General features: G+C 38.2%; 4 protein-coding genes across 5 annotated transcripts in view; 2 read left to right on the top strand and 2 right to left on the bottom strand.

The window, feature by feature from the left end:
- Positions 1–493, bottom strand: part of pnpla7 (patatin like phospholipase domain containing 7) — a 28,433-nt gene extending 27,940 nt beyond the window's left edge. The window contains exon 1 of the mRNA XM_022754960.1: positions 409–493. The gene's annotated coding sequence lies outside the window, so the exon portion shown is untranslated. The remainder of the gene's footprint in view (positions 1–408) is intronic.
- Positions 494–782: 289 nt separating this feature from the next.
- mrpl41 (mitochondrial ribosomal protein L41) lies at positions 783–2,775 on the top strand. Its single transcript, XM_022758316.1, has 2 exons — positions 783–856; positions 2,143–2,775. The coding sequence occupies exon 2, from the start codon at positions 2,182–2,184 to the stop codon at positions 2,587–2,589; it is 408 nt and encodes a 135-aa protein (XP_022614037.1). The 5' UTR covers positions 783–856; positions 2,143–2,181; the 3' UTR covers positions 2,590–2,775.
- Positions 2,776–2,911: 136 nt separating this feature from the next.
- Positions 2,912–11,664, bottom strand: dph7 (diphthamide biosynthesis 7). Its single transcript, XM_022758304.1, has 10 exons — positions 11,601–11,664; positions 11,130–11,302; positions 9,635–9,768; positions 9,468–9,555; positions 8,114–8,208; positions 7,834–7,991; positions 5,889–5,961; positions 5,747–5,812; positions 5,451–5,623; positions 2,912–4,514 (listed from the first exon to the last, which is right to left on the bottom strand). The coding sequence occupies exons 2-10, from the start codon at positions 11,259–11,261 to the stop codon at positions 4,105–4,107; spliced, it is 1,329 nt and encodes a 442-aa protein (XP_022614025.1). The 5' UTR covers positions 11,262–11,302; positions 11,601–11,664; the 3' UTR covers positions 2,912–4,104.
- Positions 11,665–15,012: 3,348 nt separating this feature from the next.
- On the top strand, positions 15,013–22,298 carry LOC111227838 (leukocyte surface antigen CD53-like). Of its 2 annotated transcripts, XM_022753566.1 has the most exons (8): positions 15,017–15,128; positions 15,894–15,978; positions 16,950–17,138; positions 19,571–19,645; positions 19,739–19,849; positions 19,972–20,076; positions 20,201–20,284; positions 20,856–22,298. In XM_022753566.1, the coding sequence occupies exons 2-8, from the start codon at positions 15,916–15,918 to the stop codon at positions 20,925–20,927; spliced, it is 699 nt and encodes a 232-aa protein (XP_022609287.1). In that variant the 5' UTR covers positions 15,017–15,128; positions 15,894–15,915; the 3' UTR covers positions 20,928–22,298. The 2 variants fall into 2 exon arrangements, with proteins under 2 accessions (XP_022609295.1, XP_022609287.1); XM_022753574.1 differs by lacking the exon at positions 19,571–19,645 and having other exon boundaries at positions 15,013–15,128.
- Positions 22,299–23,040: the final 742 nt, after the last annotated feature.

The following is a 23,040-nucleotide window of genomic DNA, read 5'->3' as shown; positions in this document are numbered from 1 at the left end:
GCCAACTCTGAAAAGTGGCAGAATGACCTGACCTAACTGCCAGACAGATATTTTTTAAAAGAAGGAGCAACAAGGAGCATTGTGGGACTATTTTTTGACATGATTTAAATGTAGTACGGTGCAGAAGAAGCAAAAATAACTCACTCTTCAATAGTTTGATATTTAACACTTAAAGTACGTACACAGCCTAAATTTAATGTCAAAATCAGTAAACAATAATTTTCACTTAGAGCTGCTCTCACAGACTCTGTTCGCGGACTCTGTGGCTGCAATCCGCTACACAACAAAAGGACAATCCAATGCATTACATGCGAAAAACTAACGTAATAAGTCTGCAAGTCTGGAACAAATACATACGAACAAATACACCATTTTCGATTAAAACCGACCAAACAGTTTCCCACGTACCTTTTTTGTGTATATGTGCCTTATAATAGTGTAAAGACTGCACGGTAAGAACAATCTGAATGTCCCGTCATACCTCAAAGTAAAACCCTTATCGGCGAAAATGTACGATGACCCCGATGTGATGCAACATAGACTGTGTTTAAAGAGGATGTAGGAGGAAATTAAACTGCTACATTTGAAGCGCTTCACTAGTTAAACTGAACATCAACACAGAACTTTGAAATATCTTTGCTTTGCACATGCTGCTCTTTTACCGATTTATTTTGAAGGGCAATTCTTCTTGTTCTAGTGATCGCTGTCATACTTAGCTTATCGGCCAATCATTGACAGGCGAGCACAAGTATCTCGGATTTTGATTGGTGGTTATTGGTGCTTCTCGGCCAATCGCTTAACACTTCATTGGATAGTCGGACACATTTTCTTGCATTGGACTGACAGTGTGTTCAAGGTGAGAGGAGCTGAATTGTAACAATATAGAAACGTATGGGCAGTTTAAAATGAGAACATTTAAACGTTGTCTATTATTATTGAGTAAATCTATAATCAGCTTGCTAGCAGACGATGTTGCATTAACCGACTCTTAAATCAGCTAGCTAGTAAATGAGATGACCGTTAGCATCACAACACTTTCAAGTTGTTTTCTAATCTACGTTAGAAACGTTACGCAGGTTTTTCTTTCCTTAAGTCATTTTCATTAATTCACTTAACGTAAACGTGTCAAAATATATAGTTGAAGATGTTGATTTCTTTCTTGGACTCCTTTAGTTAAGCCTTAAGTTAAGGCTGAAGTGCTTGTCGAAAAATTCGGTTATTCTTGCTGTCTTGATTAAAAAACATGGCTGCGGTCGAAAAGTCAAAATAATCTCCTTTTCTAACCATTTTTCCTCGACATTGATGGAAAACGTCATGAGGTCAAGTGAAGATGTGAAGGGGACTTGGGAGAGGAATCTGACTGCACTTACACTAAGCTTCTTTAAAACTAACTTTATTTATAACACTTGGAGGATAAATACTCCTTTCTTAACCTCAAAAAGAAAACAAACACTATTGATATATTGAAATAAAATGACATGAAAGAAATATACAAGAAGAGAAGGTTGAGCCATTGAAATAATTAAATAAAAATAAGGAACTGAGCAAGGGATCAGAATGAATTATATTCAGAAATAAGTACAAGGTTTCCTGGCATAGGCACTTCTGACATATCTATACAATTGTAATGTAGAGAAAAAATTTTGTGCATTCCACAATGGAAGGGGATTTAGTGAAACAACATGTATGTATAGCTTAAGCTACAGTGTTTTGTTATGATGATGATAGTATAAATATAAAATAAATATAATATAAATTCAATAGGCTTGTTCTTCAAGAAGACTCCTAACTGGACAGATCTGAAAGAGAAGAGATCTATATTTATGGATTTGGGCGTCAGTTGATCAGACAAGGATTTCCATCCGTGTTGGATCATGTTGCAAACATAGATCTGCTGTTGTTTCTACATTTATGTGGGTCTGCCAAGGTGAAACTACAATGGTGCATTGCTTTAGTTTAAATGTTGCTGCGGCAAGGAATTGTGAGATAGCATTTTCTCCTTTCCTCTCGTAAAAGAAAGGTCCAGTGTTTCCTATGCTAAAGGAGATAAGATAGAAATCATTTAAGCTCCTTTCTTTATCATTTAGAGAATTCAACCAGCTCATGTGTAAAACTGTCGTTTTTTTTTTCTTTTCTGTGCAGGTTTTTCTCTGTTCTGGAAGGACAAAACACAGCGGCACCATGGGTGTGTTATCCACTCTAATGAGGGGTCTGGTAAGAGGAGCGGACAGGATGTCTGAGTTCACCAGCAAGCGTGGATCTAGGACTCATAATAAAGGCAGGGGCTCGAGGCCCACCGGACTGAGGCTCTCCAGCAGAAAGTTCATATCCATAAGAGCCATGATTCCTGAGTTTGTGGTGCCTCATTTGGAGGGATTCAAACTCAAACCGTATGTCTCGTATCGCTCTCCCAGAGGAACAGAACCTCCACTCACAGCGCAAAGTGTGTTTGCTGAAGTGGTGGCGCCGCAGATCAAGAAAGACTTTGAAGATGGCACTTTCAGCAAAGAGCAGCTGCAGAAATACGGATTTGAGCCCACACAGGAGGGGAAGCTCTTCAAGCTGTATCCCAAGAACTATGTGCGTTAAAGATGCACTCAGAGTCATTTATTTACTAGGAAAGAAACAGACTGCTGATTAAACACCTGCAGACCAACTGGCATGAAACTTCCAGGAGACTCATCACACAAGGGACTGTATTTTATGTTTAGAAAATCAATTTCCTACCAGCGGTTGACTTTTATGTTACCAAATAAAGGAGACATGATCCATGTGGCAGAATTGTTCATTCATTCATTCATTATTGTAAACATCAGTTAAACAGTTTGAGCTGATCATTATTTACACATCAAAACTATTAATAAACCAAGGGTTTGTGAGGCCTCACAATAAATTACACTGCAATGACTGAGACTCATTGTTTTAATTTGCTCATTACACATTGACGAATTCAAACGAATATTCAACTGTCTCCAAGTTAAGATATGCACAGTGAGCCTAGAAGTTGTCAATGTAACTTTATTGGTCGGAAAGAAGAACATAACCGGCAATAAAAGTGGCCTCAACACATTTTCATATAGTACTGTGATGACATTTCCAAAATCATCATATGGTGAAGATCAGCACCTCAGATTTCCAGCAGGACTAAACATAATACTTCAAAGCAAAACTGGGTACTCTACAAGGGAACCCTAATACCAGCCTTCACCCAGGTCATCAGGCACAAACCCTGTCAATATGTCCTAAACACTGAACTAAATCCAGGAGCACAAAGCGCCTATCAGAGAGTTGTAAATTAAGAGACTTTCCCTTTGATGCTTAATGGAGCTTTAAGTACGTTTTGTGATTGCTACATAGCTAATGTTAGCATTAAGCATCAAACTTCATTTCTTTACTCACTAACAGCTTCCTCCAGAGGTGGGAAGCAATGACAATGTTAACTCGTTTTTGCTCCTGTTTCTATCACGCCTTTTCTTCTACTGAAGCTAGAATGCTAACCAGCTAGCTCTGGCCTGGCCGGCCTGTCATGTGACTTTCTGACATCGAGTCACTGTCTCCAGTCTCACCTGAAGAAGTAGCTGCTCAGAGGACATATTATTACTCTCTTGTACTGTAAATGCAACGATCGCTGAAGCTCTTGGGAAGACTGGTAAGTAAGGAGCTGTTGATGCTAACACTAGGTACGCAGCAATAGCAAAACTTACAAATAGCTCCTTTAATAAAGTTATTACAAACATTCACACATAATGCATGGGTCCCCAATTCCTGTGTTCAACTTGGTGCTGGTCTTGAAGCAAGGTGTTTTATTGAACAATTTACCATTATCACAAAATGCTTAAAAAAGCTATGATACAGGGTGAATGGTTGTATTGATCTTGCAGCTACAGGATAAACAGTATAAGGACAACACACAATTTATGTTTAAATATAAGTTTATAAAAATCAGTGTAATTATGAAAATATAGGGTTTTGTTAATTGTGATAATTCCAAAGTGACGGGGCCCATACCATTGCTGGGCTGTATATTCTGCTTTACTTTGGTTTGATTTATAATTTGATAGAAGATGTTGCTGTAGTGTCGTCTCAGCCAGTGCTCCATCCTGGTTAACATTGCTCTGATTCTGGTTGAGCCTCACCTGGAGTCCAGTCCCAACGCCACACATGGAGCATATGGTCATAGAACGAGCAGCTAGCGAGCAGACAGGACAATGAGGGGGCATCATGATCAGGGTTGAGGGCAGGGCCTGCAGCAGGGGTGGTAGATGGTGCTGCAATGCTTTCTGGGATGTATTGTCCAGCATCATCCTCCAGGGAAGTGTCAAAGCTGGCGGTGGGAGATTCGTACTGAATCCTCACGTGTCCTCTGCTCTCTGTGAGGCTTTCCTTTGGTTCTGTAGCATGAGGGGAGCAGGGAGCTGGATGGTCCAGGGACAGCCGGGACCAGTCAGCTCCATAAGCGAGGGAGTTGTGGAGGATGTAGGAAGCTACAACAGGACAAGCTCCTCCGCTGCCCTCTGGACAATGACAGGAAGACAACACGGTTACAGGGAAATGCAATAATAACTGATTAGGCAGAAATGAACAGTCCAGACCACAAGTTCTCTTTTTGTTCTTCAGGTTCTTTGCACCAGCACATTCATTTTGAAATAAAATAATGAATACTACGTTGAAGTGCCGAGTCTCAGCTTTAATTTTATTATATTTATGTTGATGTAAAAAAAACATAAAGAGCAAATTTAATCAATTAAAGCTGAGACTTAGTATCAATTATTTTATTTCCAAATTGAATGTGCTGACCCAGAGCCTGAAAACCAAAAACCATCCAAATACTTAGAAATTGGACTGTATATTCTGACTGCACACTTCTGAGGATTCAGGTGTAATTCACAGTTTTTTTTATAAGTGTTGGAGTCATTGACTATTCTTTTATTATTACTACTCATCCCCACCAGAGGTTGGAAGATACGTTTGAGGAATTTGCCAGAGAAGGGAAGTTTAAATGTTACAAAATATTATGAAGATTTTTTTCTTGTGAATAGCAGACCTGTTTTTAACTTTTTGCAAAAAAACAAAAAACAACAAAAAACAACAACAACAAAAAGATCTGTTTGGTTGAACACAACTGGTAAACATTTGCAACAGATAACAAGGATTCTAGGTGAGGATGTCCTGAGTCTTTTTCTGGCCCTGTTCCCAGTCAAAGTTCTTTGGTACTGGGTATCTGCCAATGCTGAGTCTGATCTGATGGTTACACTGTATCTGGAAAGTCTTCAGACCACATCACGTTTTTCACATTTTGTTATGTTGCAGCTTAATGCTTAAATTATTTAAATTCATTTTCCCTCATCAATCTACACTCAATATCCAATAATGGCCCTATGATGACTTAAAAAATTCACGTTAAGAATCAAGAGCAAGTATTTCTTTGTCCATTTCTCTATCACACTCACCCAGGGCCTGCTGGCAGTGAAGGATATGGAAGTCATTGTGCATGCAGGCTGCGAGCAGCAGGTGCTGATGGGTTGGATGCCACTTCAGCCTCCACACTCCACCACCCATGGCACTCTCACTGAGAGGCTGTCGCATGTTCCTGCCATCCCACAGCAAAACCTGCTCATCATAGCTGCAGAAAGAGAAGCCAGTAACACAAGACTTACAATCACATGAATGAAGGAGCAGCAGTGGTAAACAGTAGTCACGATCACAAAATGCCAAGTTACCAAACATAGCTCACTGGGAAATTTACCTGCCTGTAGCCACGATGTGTTCCCGATGTGGGTTGCTCTGAATACTGCACACACCCATCGAGTGCCTTCAAAAGAACAGACCAGAAATCGTCACCGTACTTTGCCTAAATGGACAGTCCAAGTGAAGGAATCAGTACTCACCTTTTACTGGTCACAGTGGGGCAGGAGGGACCCACCCTGAGATCCCAGCCTTTAAGTTTGCAGTCATCACCACCTGGTGAGGAAAGACAGACAATTTCTATGCAACTTGAGCTCACAAGCTAGTCATGAAAGATGACGAAACTGGCGTTTTGCCCACTTCAAGACAAATACTGTGTGTAGACACTGATATGAATATCGTGTTGTCGTGAAATACAAGGTTATAAATCTACATTTAAGTATGTGAATATGCTCTATGATGAAGGGCTGGTGGGGGGAAAGGGACAGGCAATAAATGGTGGCATTGACCATGATCATATTTAGGCATTAATTTACCTGGCAAAATAAATCATATAGGTATGATATGCATGACAGTTGTCAAGGCACTTTTGCAGTGATGTGAAAGAATAAATTTGTGACTATAATTTTTCATTTACATGATGTTTCTATTCCTGATTTAAGTGCTCACTGTTGCTGATGCTTTTGCTGATTCTGTAACTTGCTCTTTCATTTTGACATTCAGTCACGGTGGCTGTTGATGCTCGTACTACTGACCTAGTGATCCTGGTTTATTCCAAACTGTTGTGAACAGTTCGTCTGGTTTTTACTTAGATTTGACAAAATTTGCATTATGTAAAAAAATTACAAAAAAAAGGAAAAAAACTTCATCGGTTACTTTCTTTAGTCTACTTTCATTGCAGGTATATGTAATTACCTACCTATGTAATTACTTTGATGATCTGCCTATAGGTTGGAGAACTGTGTCCTGTGAAGTGTTAAAGCCAGTATACACTATGAGTAGGGTCTTGTCTCTCCTAAAGTTCCCCCTGCTGGATGCTGCACCATAAATTTCTTTCATAGATAATAATTAAAGCTGCTAGGAGCAGCTTTGAATGGGCCCTTGCACTTTGAGCCTGCGGAGGGGAGTGGGACCTACGCTGTTAGTGCACATCATCTGACACGGCTCTGAATTTGGATGATCGTTGGATACAGAATCGATGACTAACATTATTTACTTCAATCAAACTTTGACTTTGTGCAATAGTTTGGGACCGTTCCAGCCCTAAAAACCTCAGTGGTCAGGCCAAAGTAATAACAATAACAGTAGTAACAAACAATTCATGATGCACTTTCCACATTTGTATCCATATTGTATTCACATCATGTTCTGTTAATTTCTTCTAAAAATGAAGGTTTCAATCTGCTGATCCCAGACCTGGATGGTTGAGGCAAAACATTCCTGATTTAGGCCACGTCCATACCACTAAGTTTTTGTTTTAAAACACGTTTGTTTTCCTACATTTTCTCCTCCCATCCACACCACTCCGTCCCAAAAACAGAGAGTTTCAAAAATTCTGCAGACCTGGTTTTAGTTTGAAAACACCAGGTTTGCGTTGTAGTTTGGACGGGCATAACAGAAGACCTTTGGAAAAGTTGAAGTAGACACCCGCAGACGCTCCCTGACTGGATCTTATAAGCCTCAATTACCAGTGGTGAAAGCAACATGAAAAATGGATTACACGCGTTACTGACCTTATTGTTTTTGCTAGCAGCTGTTGCTCAGTTAAATTCTGCATTTTAACGCTACGACTGTCTTTGTTGTTCCTCATTCTGAGTATTTTGTGCAACTAATCATCTGCAGAGAAGACAATCTGCTTCCTGTTTACACCGGCCCGCACATGCTCAGTGCATGTGACTGGTCAGGTATTTATGTGTTTTCAGGTGTGTTAGTCTGGACGGAGATCACATAGTAGTGTGGATGTAGCCTTAATCCTGATGTAATACAGTAGTTATTAAATCAACTAAGTTAAAAGAAACTATTTCTTTTGGTAGCCCATACAATGAGATAAACACACTAACATACAATTAGTAAATCTACACAGGCTGACAGCCACAGAAAGGAAAGAGGTGGAGGAGGTGACTGACTATAATTGTAATGGGGTGTTACCAGAGTAAATGAGCTGTGTATCCCAGTACGAGAAGGCTGAGATCCAGGCCTCAAAGTCGTGGGCCTTCCACTGTGACAGAGTCGTCAGAGCGCCTTCAGCCAGAGAGACCACACTGACACAGCCGGCAGAGTCACTGCACACCACGCGCACGTCACTGCTGCTGACACAAACAAGGGGATACTTGACATGACCACAGTGACTTTTGTCCAAAATCTGATACTGTTAATGGAAACATACAGCAGTAGTTGTTCTGGCTCTGGATGATGCCGAGTACCTCACCTGTCCATTCTTCCAGTGGACCAATCCAATGACAGAGCCAGCCGCTCTGCTCCCACCTCCAAACTGCTCAGGGTCTGCAGACTGCAGCTGCCTTCCTACTGGATACACACATCCATGAGTGCAGACTACCACAACAGTCACACACACTCATCCTGCACTTTAAGATTCACAGCCAAACCTCATCATTTTAAATCACCAGCCAGCTAAGCATTTATTTACTATTACTCTGGTATTATGTTCATGCACAACAACAAATATATGTGATGTGTCACTCACATCTCGCACATTTAATTTCTTCTTCTGTAAACAAACAAATGGATATGTCTGGTGAAATACAATTTAACATATCATATTGTATATTTATCATTAGGTGTCCCTGGCTTTCAGGTTACCACTGTGTGCATGGTCAGTTTGATTAAGCTGAAAGGCACTTGATACAATCATAAAATATGGCAGTTTAACACAGTTTTGCTTTATCACAAAAATACATATGGTTGTGATTTGCTGGTAAATCTGCAGCACAGAACAGTTTGATGTCACCCACCACAGTCTGTTTTGGTGTTTAGCTATTTCTTATGGCCAAAAGTCAAAGCAAGACAAGGCAGTTTATCCATATAACACATTTTATACACAGCGGCAGTTAGGTGTGCTTTATAAGTTCCATAATAAAATAAATAAGACAGGATTTAAAAACAACTCTTGTATTACAGTGACATTTGTTGTACCGGCAGTCTTGCATTAAGCCATATTTTAACCAGGTTTGTTTAGAATTACCTCCTTTCTTTACAGTGGCATATGTATATTTGACAACCCAAAAATCAGAGTTTGATCTTGGAGACTGATGATATATTAAATTGAAACTGTATATGCTGATTCTGTAAACAAGCATCACCAAAAAGGCCTAAAAATATAAGGCTACATCCACACTACTACGTTTTCGTTTAAAACGCATCTCCTTCCCTACATTTCCTCCTCCCGTCCATACTATTGTGGAGTTTTCAAGTCCAAAACACTGAGAGTTTCAGAAACTCTGCAGTCGCTGTTTTAGTTTGAGAATTCCAGGTTTTCCGTTGTAGTTTGGACAGGCAAAAACGGAGACCTTTGGAAACGATGACGTAGACACCTATGGACGCTCCCTGATTGGATCTTATCAGCCTCAATTACCAGTGGTGAAAGCAACATGGATAACGAAGTACAAAGTGTTACTGATCTTATTGTTTTTGCTAGCAGTAGTCACGTATGTCTGCGTTTTCAGGTGTGTTAGTCCGGATGTTGATTTAAAATGAAAACGCAGTAGTGTGGACATAGCCTAGGATGTCAGTGGCTGTGATTCTTCTGACATCACATTTCTCACCTGACCATCTGACAGTGAGTACAGCTGCAGCTCCCCAGTGGCAGCTGCTGTTCCCAGCAATGCCTTCCCCGACACCGGCACATGGCACCTGAGAACATGTAAAAGAATCAATAAGAAGGAAGCAAACAGCGACAACAACAGCCACACGGGCAAACCTGATTTCTTACCATTTCATATCCAAAATGGCCGCTGTGTCAATGCGCTGCAGCTCAGTGAGAGGAGGACTCATCGATCCCTCTCGCCGAAAGTCAAAAAGGTACAAGCGACCAGTCCGGCTCGGGGTGACATCCTCTACCCCTGCCTACAGGAAAAACATTAAGAGACCAGCAGGATCATGAATATGTGAATGAAGTAAAGTAACTTCTGGTGTGGAATGAACATCATGATTCAGTACAATTTAAACATTTAGTAATATTCAGCTCTTATTTCCACAGTAGTCGTCCACCCAACCACTATATCCGACATACGGGCTTAATATGGTGAACAGTATAAACCAACAAAAATTTCAACATTTTATTGAATTTAGGGCTGCACAATATGAAAAGAAAAAAAAAATTATATTGCGATTATTTTGGCAGATATTGCAATTGCGATTTTAGCTGGAATGGTTGTTTTTTGCAAAAATTGTAGCCCATGTGATGAGAGAAAATGCGGGGCCATTCATTCACTACTTACAACAGATTTTGACAGAGGTTGACTATAAGGCCCTTCTTATGTATTTAACTTGATTTTTTAAATTGAATCTTTATTTAATCAGGCAGTCTCATTGAGACTAAAATCTCTTTTTCAAGAAAGACCTGAGAACAAAAAGCAGTCACGAGACACAACTGACAACATGAGAACATGGGGATATTGAGGGTTTAGTAGTTACTGGATCGTGTTCTGTGGATATTAGATTTAACATTCCAGCTTTATAAATTAGTAATGTTGGATGTCTATTTCTTCTTGACTGTAAGGAGTTCCAACCAACGGTGCAATACAGAGAACAATGATGAGTATGGTATCTGTCATTTGTGATAAACTGTGATACACTGGGTTTAACAGTTGCAGCGTTGATGGAGCAGCATAACAACACAGAATGTCACCATAGTCGAGGACAGACAAGAAGGTTGACTGCACAATAGTTTTACAGCTGGAGAAAGACAGACATCCTTTAATTCTAGGAGCCAAGTCTGATTTTTAATTTTTTTAAGTGTTGAATATGAACTTTGAATGACCGTCTTTTGTAGAGCCAGTTGACAAAAGCCAGTTAGTTGATATTGTGCTTTAATGGTGCATTATCCTAAACAAAGTGATTATGACATTTCTGCAAAGCAACTAAGGCAGAGTGTACCTGAGGCTTTCAAGCCTCTGGGGCAGTTTCCCACTTTCCCTGGTGGTAATCTAGCATTTTGTCCTCGTGCCTAAAGTTGAAGTCAGCTTTTAAACATTGTAGTTATTTTCACAAATACAAGGTGCTCCAAACAGAACCAAGACAATCGTACTGCACTGTAAATATGAGTTAACATTAACATTAACGATTGCTAAAAATCTGAGGTCATGTCATTGTGTGATTACTGATCGATTTTTTAGTTACAATATAAAAAACCAACGACATTAACTAGTATGAGGTTCTGTCCATGTGACTGGTAATGGATGTACCAGGACAGTTGTCAATCTCACCCCTTTCTGTAGCTGATATGTCCCGCAGACCAGGATGTTGTGGTTCGGTGAAACAGGACACCACTCCACCGTGTCAGCACTCTGCTCCGTGTCAAACACTTGTAGACTGCGGGTCCTCGACTTCCAAGCCATGACCACCTGATCTGCATAACATTACTGTGCTAGAGCAGTAGCTGAAAACAAAATTAATACGTCTTAACTGCACAACCAAAGGTAAACTGAGATTTTAGTGGTACGTTCATCCTTAAGCAATATTAACTAGCTAACTTTCTGTAGGCTAACTGAGCTAACTCAATCTGTTTGGTAGCTAGCTAGCAAGCTATAATTAACTAGCTGCGGTCCCACGCAGCGCAAACTGTCATTTCATAGAGTGAACAGATTTTCTATGGGTGAATAAAATGTCCAAAGTCAAATTATTAGTTAGTTTAATACTGAATATACACAGAACTTATCATTATCAACAAAACTCACGTGTAAACGAGCCTGGTACAGTCCCCACACGGCTTGGGAGTAGTGACGTCATGTCACATGACCAACCAACGCCTGCGTCATGAACGCCCGAGCAGCATGGATGCAGTCAAACAATTTTGGGGCAACATCTTTACAGGTATAGCTTGGCAGAAAGTACGGCTATTACCCCAGACATTTTGTATCACCAATACAATTAAAGAATTACATATGAAAATTTTTACATTATATATAGCCAACAAATCTATATTTCGCGAAATTTTTAGACACCCAATTTTATGTAATAATGAACCAAAATCCTCCTTGCTCGATTGACCAATTATATAATTTGTAAAAGTAAAAATAACTTCAATATCGAATGTAAACATATCATTACATATTATGAACATAATAAATATGTAAATTTGATGATCCTATAAGGTAAATTTCATATAGGCTACATAAATGCAGGGTAACATGGAAATAAGAGGATATAATGAAAAAATAATAAAAAACTCAAATTGAAAAAATCAACTACACTACAATAAAACTGTGACATGTGACATGTATACTGTCTCACAGTTTTATTGTAGTATATATATATATATATATATATATATATATATATATATACACACATATATATTAGGCAATTTTTTTTCATTATTTCATTCATTATTATTTCATTATTTTTCATTGTTTTTACTAGTTGTATTTATTTTACTATCATTACACTTGTAGTACATGTTTGTATTGTATTTTAAAAAATCCAGCAGTCAACCTCCCATTCGTCTTCATGGCTCAAATGGATCCGCCTGAAGAATGGATGTATTATGTCTCTGGTATTACAGACTAGGACAGAGACAGTGATATTCCCCTTGCTATTGATGAGGTACTTTATTCCATAGATCACTTGAAAAATGATAAGTCCCCAGGGACAGATGAACTAACTGGGGAATTCTAGAAACTGTTTTCTATTTTTACTCAAAGTTTTCACAAACAGAAAGTATTATTCTCCCCCCCCGTTTGAGTCAGCCATACTTACTGTAATACCAAAACCCAAAAAGGATTTACTTCTCATTGAAAATTAGCATCCAATATACCTTCTTCACAATGATTATAAGATTGGTGCTTCAATATTTGCCAAGAGAATGGACTTTGTCATTAGAGAGACACAATCTGGATTTATAAAAAAAAATATACATATCTAAAATAATTTATGTTTAGTCTTAGATATCCTGGATTACTAGCATCTATAGCTTCATACTTCCACTCCATAAACCATAATTTTATCTTTACCTGTCTTGAGAAATTTGTTTTGGCTCATTTTTTGTAGTGCAATCAAAACATTATATAGTATGCTAATTGTTACATTAAAATCAGAAATGGAACTTCTCCCAGATTTAACTTCAAAAGAGGAATTAGACAAGGCTGCCAAATCTTGCCTGATGGTAACTACTGAGATCCTTGCTGATCACACCACCATGATCGATTTATGAAAGAATTTCTGCTGCAGGAAGAGAAGTTGTAATCAGCCAAATATCAAACGACACAACTATTTTTCTGAAAGACGTCAGAAAAACATCTTATGCCCTTGACGTAATTCAGTCCTTCTCTAAAGCTTCAGGACTTTACCTTAATATCAATAAATATGAACTTCTGCCTGTTAAAGATAGTTCAGTGGTATATATTTGTGAAAATATTTCAGTCAGTGGCTCCAAAGGGACCTGAGTCTGAAGGGCAGAATTTTGTCGTCACAGAGGGAATATCTTGACTAACACGCAGTGCAGTCAGAAACTCTTCAGACCCCTTCAATTTTTCACTATTTGCTCTTGTCTTTTCCCTCATCAGTCTTCACCCAATACCCCATAAAGACAAAGTGAAAACAGAATTTTAGATATTTTTTAAAGCACCTTTGGCAGCGAGTGTTCTTGGGTCTGACGCGATAAGCTCTGGGGCTTTTCTGCCATTCTTCTCTGCAGATCATCTCAGGCTGTGCCAGGTTGGAAAGGTGGCCATCAGTGGACAGACATCTTCAGGTCTTTCCAGAGATGTTCGGCACAGCAGGGAGCATGTTTTGTTGTTTGTTGTATGCCTTGTTAAGTTTGTAAAATACTCATTTATACTCTCTGCCGACTCCCTCCTAAATCCTAGGAGAAAAAGGTAAATGTCGTTTAAACTTATTCTCTGCTAACATGCTGTTTTTGTTTTGTTTTTATTAACTTATTGTATGTATTAACTTGTTGTTCTTTATCTTTTGGTCTTGGTGTTGTATTTATGTGCCCCATGTTTTTATATGTGCTAAATGCATATATCCCACTGCTGCATATCCAATAGCCCCATTGCATGGGACAATTAAAGTGACTGATTGATTGATTGATATTAGATTGGGCTGAAGGCAGGGATCTGGCTGAACCCAGTCTAACATGTCCCTGAGAGACTCCTGAGCTCTGGACCAGGTTTTCAATAAAGATCTCTCTGTACTTTGCTCTGTTCAGCTTCCCGTCAGTCAGGCTCCCTGTCCCCTCCACAGCCGGATGCTGCCTCCACCATGCTTCACTGTTGGGATGGTGTTGTTCAGGTGATGAGTGGAGCCTGGTTTCCTCCAGACATGACTGCATTACAACTGAGGCCAAACCGTTCAGTCCTGGTCTCATCAGACCAGAGAATCTGGTTTCTCTCAGTCTGACAATCCTTCAGGAACCTTTTTGCAATTTCCAAGCAGTTTTTTAATGTGTCTTCCACTGAGGAGAGGGTTGGTCTGGAAACCACTGTTGTTTTTGGGAACCTTCAATCCAGGGGAGATTGGAGGCTACAGTGTGTTGCTGTCAGAAATGGTGACGGGCCGGGGCTAGCTGGTTAGCATGCTAACTTCAGTAGAGAGTTCACAAGAGTTCACACTGATGTTTGTTTCCACCTCTGAAGACAACTCTTGGTGAGTAAAGGAATGAAGTTTGATCCTGAACTCGCAACGTTTCTCCTAGACTGGTATTAAACAACTGCTAATGCTAATGTTAGCTATGTAGCAATAGCAAAAAATGACAAATAGCTCCTTTAAAACACATTTTAGTATATACAGGACATAGATCTATTCCTTATTCCAAACAAATATTTCATTATTGACCCGCAGCAACATCCTAACATGATTTCTATTTCAAATACTATTTTGAACTGTTCTTTATTTGTTTTTTTATATATAAAAAAATCTCATCTCAGTAAGGTTTGTCAACCTCACAGCTTTTGACCAGTTTGCCTGTTTGAGAGCAGGTTATATTTTTGAACATACATCTTGTCTAAACATAGTAGTGTGTCACAGACATGTGTCCTCTGTCTCTGTTGCACTTATTTTGGTTTTGTCATCCGCTGCACTTTCTCAGTCATAGATTTTCCGCATTGCTCATTCTGAGAATGAGGAAGTGAGAAGGGCTGCTGAAAGCCCCACCAAGAGCCTCCACCGTCCAGGCTACTATGAGAAGGGGAAGTGTGAGCAGCAGCAAAGTTCGCAAAACACACGTTTGGAACAAGAGAAAAAGAAATTACTCTTCTTAACAGGTAAGACCTAAATTTTAATTCTGGTCCTTTATTTGATTTTTGAACGAGAACATTGTGATTATTGTAAAGATCGTGTTTTATTTCTGGTTGATTCTTCATTTTAAAAAAAAAAATGTGTTGACATTATGTCTTCAGAGAATACTAAAAAAAAAAGCTGAAAAGCTAAAAAATTTAAATCTAAATCTAAATCTGAATCTAAATCTAAATCTAAATCTAAATCTAACTCGAAGTATCAACTTTGTAAAAATAGTTTATTAACTTTAATAAAAGGTTTAAAGTTTTAAAGTTTTTAAAGTATTAAAGTTGAAAAACTATTTTTTAAAACTTTAAAACTTTAAAAACTTTATTAATCTTTCTTTCCCAGCAAAGATCAGTTATAAATAAATAAACAATTAGATGTTTTTGGATATACTTAACACCACAAACATATATCATTTGGTCATTGGTTTAGTGGAGGGGTTTTTTAAACCCAAACGTATTCTTTTTACATTTTGGAGAAGTAATTGTATTTCAACAGTAGCCCAAACCCCTGTGATGATTCGTATTGTGTTTCGTAAACAGAAAAGCTATTTGAAATGCCTGTAAACTAAGAGGAAACACAGGAAGTAAGATGTGGCGGCATCACTTCCCTGCAAGTGCGACCATGACGTTTTGTCACCTTTAAGAAACACACACCCACAGAGAGAAACAGGTTCACTTTGGTTTGTTCTGTTCATATTGGATGAAATATGATAATATAATTGTTGTTTTTGTTTGTTGTCACAGGTCTGATCAGAGGTGTTACACAATGGCTCAGGGCTGCCTAAAGTGTTTAAAGTACACCATGTGTGTCGCCAACTTCCTTTGCTTTGTACGTATGTCTCAATCATCCATCATCACACTCGGACATTAGTTAGTGTCTATTTTTTATCAACCAGGGGTTATTTTAAAAGTGTGAGGGAGTATGTGGAAAGATTGTGGTATAGCTGAGCTAATAAAAATTATGGGTACCACTTTACAATAAGCCTACCCTTATAAAGGATTCATAAATGGCTTATAAATAGGTTATTAACTCAGTTGTTAACACTTTGTAAATGATAAATAAACAATTATAAATAAGTTATAAAACAGTTTTTATACATTGATGCAGGCTCACTCTTTGGCAAGATCAAATTAATGCTTACTAATTAATCTTAATAATGACTGAATAACTAATGACTTACTATCATTTATAACTGGTAAAAGGAGCCTAATTGTAACTCATTAATAAATGTTGATGTGTTTTACACTTTACAACAAGGCTCCTTTTACCAGTTATAAATGTTAGTAACTGAAGAATGAAAAAGAGATGATGAAACATGAAGATGGATGGGGGGAGAATCAGCTCAGTGAACAACAGGCCACAGAGATGTGAACAGTGGGACAAAGGGTGTGTGTGTGTGTGTGTGTGTGTGTGTGTGTGTGTGTGTGTGTGTGTATTATACCAACATGGTATAATAATTGGATTTTTATTATCATGCACTCATGTAAGAAGCATATCATGTTGCAGCTGGTTGAGTTGGTGTTAACTTTAACTTAAATAAAATACTGCTGTGTAGAATAACTTAAAGCAATACATTGTATTTTATACACTCATTTATGTTTTGCAAATAACTTCTTCTGTAAAGTAACTACAGCTATTAAAGAACTGTAAAGTGAAATATTTCTCTTTAAATATAGTGAAGTAGATTACAGGAATGCCCTTGAGCAAGGCACTGAGCCACTAATTGCTCCAGTGTTCTGTGATGATCTAATCAGGTAAGGTGTATGAACCTGACTGTGGTGTTCGTCTCCTCCTGTCAGATGTGTGGTGCGGCCGTATTGGGCTTCGGTGTGTACATGACCGTAAATTTCAAGATGGCTGCACTCACCCCGACCTTGGCCAGCTTCAACTTGGCCAACATGCTGCTGATCAGCGGCATTGTTATCACCTGTGTGTCCTTCCTAGGATTCCTGGGCGCTCTGAAGGAGAACCGCTGTCTTCTCCTGACGGTACGACACACGACACCCCTGGGTGCTCCCAACTGGTTGTGTTGTTCTGCAAACGTCTCATGTTCAGCTATTCAAGTCTCCATTTCAGGCAACTTTGATGTTATTTGTACACTGTCACCTTAACAAGTGATTCCAGGCTTGGGGTTGATGTTGCATTATACTCTGATTCTTATTATTTATCCATCTTTGATCATTTTACAAACATTTTTAGCCAATTTAGATAGGTGGGACACACAGATATGATCCATATAGGCTTATAGACAGTGGGTAGGGTCTTTAAAGAGACCATCCACCCTCATTTACCTCATTTTCTGCAGAAAGTAGTCTCATTTGTTCTGCGGATTATCTAGATTAACTGTGACACTCTCTGGAAAGACCCTTGCACCGCTTTTGATTGTTCAGTGATGATAACACCACAAATGACATTCCATTCATCTCATTTACATTGAGAGACAGATATCTCAAGACCTAGACTACTAGAAAAAAAAATTGTGTCATGTGAATTTGGGTGAACTGATCCTTTAAAGCTCTTTTGAAAGCGTTTGTAATTTTTTACCACTACTACATGGTGTTTTCAAAAAAAAGTTTGTTTGAGCATGTGCATCAAAATCCCCCAAGTGACCAAGTGAAAGTGAAGGAAACATTTGACACATCGCAACATGCTTGTGTTTTGTTTCTATTTTATATAATTTGTCTCACTACAACATGATTCATTCATTAGAAGTGTCTATCTTTACAACTTGGGTCTTATTTTCTCTTATTTTCATAGTTTTAACAATGTTTTTTATCAGTTAAGATGTCATTGTACTTTGTACTTTGTACTTTGTCATTGTACAGCTTAGCCAGAGGATCTGAACCATTTTATCCAAGTGAATGCACATGAACTTTGTCTACTTGTGACCTTGTACGTTACTCTGTGATTAATATGAAATTTTGTACAGACATCCATAGTACATACATACTACATACAGTATGTTAGTGATCCTCTGACCTTTTTTTGCGGTTGTGAGTCAAATGTCTGGACGATTACTGGATGGATTGCCATGAAATTTAAAACCTTGGTGATCAAATGACTTCTCATCGACCAACACCAACACCAACTGCTAAACATTAGCATATTAGCATTGTTATGTGACTGTGCATAATTAGCACAAAATACCAGTCTTATTCCCCAGGGGGTTGCATAAGGAATACCATTGACTGAATCACAGAGCTAAATGAGCTAAGGAAATTGAATGTGCACAACTATGGTAAGTACAGAAGTCGGGAAAGGCCATACTCGCAAATATTTTTTTATCCTATTATCTTTAGACAATGGAATAATTATCTAGTGTCCAGATAAGGACGTTATCTCGAGATAACGCAGATTTATTATGTCGAGATAAAGGGATAATTATTCCGTTATCTTGAGATAATGGATAATGGAGAAATTCATGTGTCCATTACCTTATTGTTGATAATAATAATAATAATAATAATAATAATAATAATAATAATAATGATAACAGTTGATAATAAATAAACAATAATAATTAGATTAGTCCAGTTGTATAGCCTGATGGCAGTGGGAACAAAGGATCTCCTGAACCTCTCTGTTCTGCAGTGCAGTGAGATGAGACGTTAGCTGCAGCTGTAGCTGTTTCTCTGTCCTGCCAGAATGTTGTGGAGGAGATGGTTGGTATTGTCCAAGATGGCTTCCATCTTACATTGCATGCGTCTCTCCACAACAGTCCTATATAAAGAATATGTTTGCATGTATGGCTTTTCTCGGCTTCCGTACTGCCATGGATCAAAGTTTAAGCACATAGAAAGCTCTGCAAACCGCGGAAAAAGGTCACAGTGTTTCACACAGAGGTACTTTAGAAGTAGTCAGGGTACAGTACAGGACGTAAATGATGCAGGGAGCAAATGTGATAAACTGCTGCTTTTTCTGGAGAATTAACAGCCTCTGCTGTGTAGGACTTTACATAGAAAACAACAGGCATGTGTGTTTTGACACACATCATACATTGTCAGCTACACTGCCTTGAGAAACGAACCACTGACCTTCCATAGAGGATGAATACGATGACTAACTACCTTTGCACGTACCATTAATGTTAGAGAGATAGGGTTGATTGTTTGCTGCTCTTACAATGGGCAAAACAAAGCTAAAGTTAATTTGATTTGAGCAAGCTGACGCTCTATGCTCTCATCATAAACGTGGTCATGTATGTGAGTTTTAAGTCACCGGATCTCAGTTAACTTAGTGAATACTATGTTATTAATCCTGAGAATAATAATGGAGAAAACTAACAAGATGCCACCCAAGTTGCAAGAAACCTGAATTTTCCTTTAATTTCTGTAAATCTTATATGGTACTGTCATATATTTTAATGCAATTGAAATAGTAAAAACATAATAGACTGTTTTAAACTTTACTCTGATGACAGTTTTTCCTGCTGCTGTTCATACTGATGTTGGTGGAGCTGACTGTAGCGTGCTTGCTACTCATGTACGAGAGAGAGGTAGGGTTACATGCATCAGTTCTCACACTATGTGTCTTGCTTATAAAGTAAATGCATGAAGAGTCTATCTGCAAATGTCACCTCACTGTTTAGATTGCTACAATGGTGGAAGACGATCTCAACAAGGGTTTAGCGAAAGCTAAAGGAACGACTGGAAATTCAACGAGGGATGTATTGAATGAGTGGGATCTGCTTCAGAACAACGTAAGTGTGTCAGAGCAGATACATACTGACAGCTCACACAAATAACTGTGAATGTGGTGTGTCAAAGTACTGGGAACTATGTGTTCTCAGTCTCAGTTTAAGATGTTGATGATTTGTTTCAGCTTGAGTGCTGTGGAGTCAATAATAGGACAGACTGGGGAAACAACGTGCCTGAGTCTTGCTTGGTGAAGCCACCCAAGCCATCTGGGCCTTTATACTGGGAAAAGGTAGATAGTGTAACCCCTGTGAACAGCTGGGATCAAGACTTGTTTTGACATACTGTAGAGGAGTCATACTATTATATTTGACTGTTGGTTGCATTCATTTCAAACTTATGTTCTCCGTTTGCAGGGTTGTTTGTTAACATTACAGAACTTCTTTGAAGAAAATTTCCTACACACTGGGATTTCTGTCATCATCCTCTGCATTATCGAGGTAAACTGATGGTGGAAGTGTTCAAATATTTATTAAATGTAACCACCAAATTGCTAGGAAAGCAGTTTATTGTTAACATTCAAAATCTAAACATATGAATTGTGTTTTTGGGTGAACCAGCAGTTTTGCCAACTTCTGTTGTGTTAGTGTGTGAGTAGCATGTGTTGTCAAATTGATGAAGATGTTATCTGAGGTTGTTTTTGCTTTGTTTATTTGCATGTGTTTTCTTAAGTTGCAATACTTTGAGCTCACAGGGCCACTGTAGATTTGAACTCTGAAAAAACAGATAAATCAACAGAAACTCTTTAGTCAAAAATATTTTTTCTCAAGAAATTATTTTGTGATCTTGAAATTACACACATGGACCTTACAGCTTTAATTCTATATTTTAATTCTACACTGTTTGATTAACAATGTTTGACAAACTTTGCAATGTGGAATGAAGTGACACAAATCTTGATGGTTGAGGTTTGTATATATAATAAAATCTATAATTATATGTCCATGCAGAACAAAACATCAGGCAACAAGTTCATATATAATGTTTCATTTTTTTTCTTGTTTCTGACAGGTTTTGGGAATGTGTTTCGCCATGACGCTGTTTTGCCACATCAGTAGATCTGGACTGGGCTACAAGTTGTAGACCAGTGTTGGGCAAATAGTGGCCTGTGGGGCAAATAAGGCCCGCCAACTAAAGTATGTCCAATGAAAGTTGTCCCTTTTGCATCAAAACCATTTCCTTATTTTTCGCAACTATGTAAATAACAGTGTACTGATTAAAAAGTAAAAAAACTTTCCTCTGGCAACAGTAAAAACAGTATTTGTTTGTTTTACCATAAATGAAGCAGGTCAATGTGGGTTTGTACAACCCATCAATTGCATTTTAAGTTTCATAGTGCAACAAATAATACATTTATGTAAATAAGTGTTTTTTTGCCATGTGTTTTACAAAAGAATTGAAGTAAGAATTGAATATAAGGCTCCACCTCCACTGTGCCTGTAAAACTACAGATGGGGGACAAGTTAAAGAAGCTATGTCTAAGTTTTGCTTTTGATACTTAGCTAACATTAGCATTAGAAGCTGTTTACTTACCAGTCTCACCAACTGCTTCAGTCATTGTTGTGTTGACAATACAAGAGGATGCTAATGTTATCTACGTAGCAATAACAAAACGTACATATAGCTTCTTTAAAGGAAAAACCTGAATGAATGAGTGAAGTACAGGGCATGAACCTCCAGATCTCAATCCAATTCATGTCCTGTGGGAGATTTTGGACCAACATGTCGACAGCACTCTCCATCACCACCATCAAAACACCAAATGAGGGAATCTATTTTAGAAGAATGATGCTCATCGCTCCATTCTCGTTCTGATAATCTACACCAAGGAGCATTGAAGCTGTTTGAAGCTGTTCTGGCAGCAGATGGTGGCCCAACAGCCCGCTGCAGTGTTGGGGTTTTCCTTCAATTTGTCACCCGTCTTTATATTTAAGAATACTGAAAAAAAAACCTGGTGTACAATCAAACCTGATTGATGACGAGCTATAGACAATATGCCTTTTATCTTTGTATTTTTGAGTTAATGATTGTACAGTTCTGTCCTTTAAAAATCCTGTGCCTGAGAATATATGAGACTTTTCTGAAAGCTCAGAAAATTATTTTATAAATACAGCATTGACAGCAGCATTTTGTTATATCAATTTATTCCACTTTTCACTTGCACTGGAAAATGAAAAGCTGAAATTAAATATATTTCAATGTCTGTTTCGAGTGAGGTAAAGCTATGTGGAATGTTATTTCAGTCTCAGCTGTGTGAAATGAAAGCAGTTTTGTATGACTTGCTTGTTGCAAAGTTTCTGTTAATATCGCTGCTGTATATTTTACAAAGGGATTAAAGTTTGAAAAGCATTTGTTTCTGCAAAATGTAGGTAAAATTCTTCCACAAACTTTTCACTGACAACTTTTAGAAATCCTGTAATGTATTGTTTAGTTTTAAAATGGCACTGTATCCTCCATTTTGACTATATTCATGTTCTCAGATGATCATTTCCTGTCTTTGACTTGTGATGTAACCACTTCCTCATTTGACCCCGTTCAACCATCACTTAGTTCCTCTAAACACTCAGTCCTACAGCTGTGTTTCTCTACATGTTATTACTTAAGAGGCAGCGAAAGTGTTATATGTAAAGTTACTCCTTGATATGCGTGTTTAAGAGTTTCCATCAAGAAACTGACACAAACATTTGACCTGTCTCACCAAAAACCTACTTAACGAGACAAGCAGAGAAAGTTGAAAACAAGCATTTAACACAGAAGAATTTATTTATTTAAAGAATAAATCCTGCATCAATATTTTAAGACAAAAACTAAAAAAATACTAAGATTTCCTTTACACTTTAAAATAATTTTGTTCTTTTGAAACCAACACACAAAAATAGAAACAAGTACAATTTTTGTAATTAAAAAAAATGTAACTGTACACAGCAGAATATACCATTTATTGCAAACTGAACAACCCTGACACCTCATAAACTATTAACACAAATATTGTAATTCACCTACAGATATGAAAAGACCAAAAAAAAAAACAAAACAAAAACAACAACAAAAATAACTACTCCGATACAGCTCTCTCATCCTCTTCTGTTCTGAGACAAACAGCTGTGTTAAGACTGGTTTTCCCCCTGCGGTGCCCCTCCCTGTAAGTCTCCAGAGGCAGGACAGTATCTTGTGTGTGTCAGGAAGCCATTCAGGT

The sequence above is a fragment of the Seriola dumerili genome, unplaced genomic scaffold, assembly GCF_002260705.1.
Source record: "Seriola dumerili isolate Sdu_G_001 unplaced genomic scaffold, Sdu_1.0 BDQW01000017.1, whole genome shotgun sequence".
NCBI classification, from domain to species: Eukaryota; Metazoa; Chordata; class Actinopteri; order Carangiformes; family Carangidae; genus Seriola; species Seriola dumerili.
This window is presented reverse-complemented; position numbering and strand designations above follow the sequence as displayed.